The 4367-nt window shown below is 45.8% G+C and overlaps 1 protein-coding gene across 1 annotated transcript; it reads left to right on the forward strand.

Annotated features, from left to right (window-relative positions):
* The first annotated feature begins 3404 nt into the window (after nucleotides 1-3404).
* On the forward strand, nucleotides 3405-4111 carry LOC125335493 (olfactory receptor 6F1-like). The gene is given in 3 exon segments (XM_048323162.1): nucleotides 3405-3515; nucleotides 3517-3675; nucleotides 3677-4111. Coding segments are annotated over 3 exon segments (705 nt in total).
* The last annotated feature ends 256 nt before the right edge of the window (nucleotides 4112-4367 follow it).

Here is a 4367-nt window from a genome sequence, read left to right on the forward strand (position 1 = left end):
TCTGGAGAAACAAAAAGCAGAATACCTCCAAAACCAGCACATGCTGATAGCAACCATATTAGTAGCCCAGCAAAAGATCCCTGCATGTCAAGTGCAGCTTCTCAACATACTCAGATAACGGAACAGGGAAGGATAGAGTGGGGAAACAATAAACAGTCTGGTCTCAGATGGAAGAAATCCTCAAGCCATTAAGTGTTGAGGTTGGGAAGGTAAAGAGCTGGGCAGGAATTTGTCATGGGTTAGCAAGCATAGTCCCGGAAGTGATGTTCTTACAAAGGGGTGCTTACAGCTTCCTCTATGACCTAACAGAACCTATTAACTGGTTAGTTTGAATATTGACAACTTTTTAAGCCACTTAAAATTTTGACCGCCTCTGTGATCCACACTTAAGAATAGACACACCCCAGGCAGAGCTTGCTCTCTTGCTTCCGGCCAGGGGACAGGTAACTCGGCTGGGCCTGTGCGGGGGCCTAGAGGGCCCTACCGGGCCCTGCCGGGACCTGCTCAGGCTGGGCCCAGGCCAGGACACAGCCATCTTGGAGCCGATGGACCCTGTTCCACCTGTGGCCCCCCTTCACATCCCTGCTATGTGCAGATGGCACAGCCCAGCTCCCCCTCTCCAGTGCAGCCAAGATTCAGCTGAAGCTGCCCTGCTGTTCGGCAAAAGATCATGTGGCCAACAGCGATAATTGAAATTCCAGCTGCAAGGCCTGGGTGAGATTAACCCTTTTAGTGCTGTAAATGCATGTAAAGAAAGAAGAGCTGAAAACCTGAGGGAAGAGAAAGAGGAGATGCTTAAAGCTGAAAATCTGTTGTAAAGCTATTGTGGTGATAAACTATGACATATCAGAGTACCCGTTGTAATTTCATGAAAGCATGGGGGGTGGAGTGTTCAACTTGTACTTGTGAGCAACAGCACCTATGCTGGAATAAGCAAATGCTGAAGCAGCTGTAATTTGATGAGAAGTTTGGACAGGGAGAGATGGAAGCGATGAGGACTCTTGCTCCAATTGGAAGGAGAAGACCTCTGTTCCTAGAAATACTCCCAGAGATGGTCCTAGAGATGAAGATTATGAGGACTCTTTGCTCCCAGGGAAAGGGAGGGCCTCTATTCTTAGAGATGAAATGCTCCCAGAGATGGGTGAAGAGAACTTTTGTTTCTGAACGGCTCAACCTTAAAATGGTACCCATTAGCTCAAGATTGGACCCTCGAAAGCAGCTGTGGGAAAAGCTGCAAGTTGTGGGAAGGGACTCCCACATTATGCGAGCAGAAAACCAACCCAGGCGGCTGTCTTGTGATACTGAAGTGAGCAGAGAACCACAGTATGAGCAACAGAGACTCCTCTTCCTAAATGAACTGAACAAGGTTATTATGGAAGTGGTAAACAGACTGAACATCTCAAGGGTTGTCTTTTTACATTGTCAGTGGGAGAAGGGAGAAAGGTGGGGGGAGGAGAAGTGTTCTGAAGGTGTGGTGTGATTTTATTTTGGTTTTTTTCTTCCTCCTTTTTGGTCTATTAGTAAACTTCTATATATTCTCTCAAGATTTGTACCTGCTTTGCTTTTCTCCTAATTCTTATCTCACAGAAGGTAAACAGTAATGAGTATTTTGGACCAAACCACTACAGAATTATAACACACACAGACGAGAAGGCTCAGAACAGCAAAGCCAGTCTGTCTCAGAGATGAGAGTCAAGGACCTCTGTGAGAGGTGCCTCTACCTGAGAGGTACCAGAAGGGAGACTGAAAACCAGAACGTGACTGCCAGCCTAGGAAGAGCCCAGGAAGTGTGGGCGTGATGGAAAGCCTGGCATTCCTCACCTCAGATGTCATCACAGGGGATCTGGAAGCCTCACAGACAAGGTGAATGCTGGCACTGTGGGGTCTGGCTATTGGGCAGGTTCCTTGGAGACACCCTCCCTGAGACTAGGGAGCAAGACAGAAAGAATATGCGTGTGGGAAACTCTTTCTCCTTTAGTTCAGTTTTAGAGCAAAGCTACCTTCTCTTCTAAAAGCCCTTCCATTAAACTCTGTAATCTTGTTGCAATTTTGCAATGTTGTTCTCTACAACTTTGTCAACTCTAAGAGATTTATAATGACTTCTGTTCCAAATCCCTGGCAGAGATGGGAACTCCTGAAAGTGAACACAACTCTTTTCACCATTCTGGAGACCCCTTGGACAAACACAGATGCTATTCAGATGAAAAAAAGCACTGCAGGAGTGAGGTGGAAAATTTCCTGATCCCCATGAGCAGTACAAATACAACCCCTGATTTCAGGACACCATAACAGGAGAAGAGTGTAATTCTCAGCAGACAGTGACTCCAGGGGTTTAGGCAAAGAAATTAAATAACACTGTCTCATCCACTTGTGCACTTGGCCTGGATGAAGTGAACAGCACAGTCCCAGACCTTCCAGTCAATAGATTTAAAATAGGCCAATAGACTACAGTTTAAAAGGTGGGGAGAGGAATGGAGGGATTGGTGTGTGCAGGCATGAAGAATGGGCATACAAACTGATGGATGATGTGGGAAATTTTGCAGCCATTAAAAGAACTGTCTTTTTTTGGCAAAGCTTTTACAATCTGCACTTAAAATTGAATGGATCAAATATATTAATTTTTTTTCTGATTTCTGGGGTTTTTTTCTGTCTTCTCCCTTGGGGCATACCTTCAAAACCTTAAATGAAATCCCTTTTGACTTTAGGCTATCTTAAGGAAAGGCTAGGGGAGAAGAGTGATTGTTAAATACCGAGGTTTGTTTCTCTCTTATTTTCTTTACCTTGGTCTGTTAGAGAGCAAATGTTGAACTTGCTTGGGTTCTGCCCAGCTCATTACAGGCGTCAAGAGCTTATTTAGCTCCATCACAAGTTCCTCCATCTGAGACAGTCTGTGATGTCTCCTCATAGCTGGTGAGCAGAGATCCAGGCTGAGATGTGATTCATTAGCCAGCAGCAGCAAAGGGTTTGGTGGGGAGCCAGCTGCAGCCTAGAAGTGGCCGTTTCTCTCCCTTGACAACGACCAGCTCTGAAGAAGAAGACATCATTGTCCCATCTCATATCAAAGTGCCAAAGCCATCATAGGCTGGAGCAGGTATCAACTCTGTGACATTTATGCTGGACACCTTGTTCCCCTTGACACCAAGGGAGCGTGAATCAGGTTTCTCCATGGTTGCCTTTGCTTTCTGCATCCCCAGCCCCTGGAGTCTGTGGGGTTTGCTGTTTCAGGCTGAATGTGTAACAGAAGTCACACCCAAGTGAAGGAGTTTATCCTGTTTGGATTCCTTAGCTCTCAACACCTGCAAGTGTTCCTGTTTGTCTTCTTCCGCTCTGTGTATGTCCTGACAGTCATGGGCAATCTCTGCATTATTGTGTTTGTGAGTACTCACCATCCACGCCACCACCCTATGTATTATTTTCCCTGCAATTTTGCCTTCCTGGAGATCTGGTTCACAACTGCCTGCATTCCAAAGACACTGGCCAATCTTGTGTCACAAAGCCAGTCCATTTCCTTCAACAGGTTGCCTCCTTCAGATGTACTTTGTCTTCTCGTTTGGTTGTACAGAATATTTCTTCCTTGCAGCCATGGCATATGATCGCTATTTGGCTGTGTGTTACCCCCTGAGCTACAGCACCATCATGACCAGCACTCTGTCCAGGGGGCTGGCAGTGGGCTCTTTGGGTGGGTGGTTTCCTGGTCATTTCAGTGCCAGCGCCTTTGACTTCCAGGTTGTCTTTCTGTGGCTCTAATATCATCAACTATTTCTTCTGTGATATCTCTCCCTGGATTACTCTTTCCTGCACAGATATCACACTTGTTGAACTGGTGTGTTTTGTCCTGTTTGCCATTGTCATCCTCGGTTCCTGTGTCATTACCCTGATCGCCTATATTTCTATCATCTCCACTGTACTGAGGATCCCATCTGCTCAAGGCTGGCAAAGATCCTTCTCCACTTTTTCTTCCCATCTCATTGTAGTAATTATTTGGTACTGCTTCACCATCTTCCTCCATGTCAAGCTGTCCATCAAAGCTCCATTGGAACTGAAAGGAATGAGAAAGAGCTGTCTTTACAAACAAACTGTGGGCCTGATGGTAGATAAAGCCAGATACTGAGAGGTGAAAGAAGCAATGGGAGGAACCATAAATTCCATAGGAATTCCACTAATGACACAGACTGTTATTCACTCAAGACTGTGCTAATCCCTGGATTTAGAGAAAAAGAACAGAGACACAAGGAAAAGAATAGGGGTGGGGTACACCTTAGAAAGGGGGTTTGTATTAAGCGATTTGGGAAGTCTGTACCTCTCAAGTACCTCAGCCAATGGGGAAAGAGAGAAGGAAATGCGGCCAGGAAATTAGGATAAAAAGG

This window comes from Corvus hawaiiensis, chromosome 18 (assembly GCF_020740725.1).
Source record: "Corvus hawaiiensis isolate bCorHaw1 chromosome 18, bCorHaw1.pri.cur, whole genome shotgun sequence".
Classification (NCBI taxonomy): domain Eukaryota; kingdom Metazoa; phylum Chordata; class Aves; order Passeriformes; family Corvidae; genus Corvus; species Corvus hawaiiensis.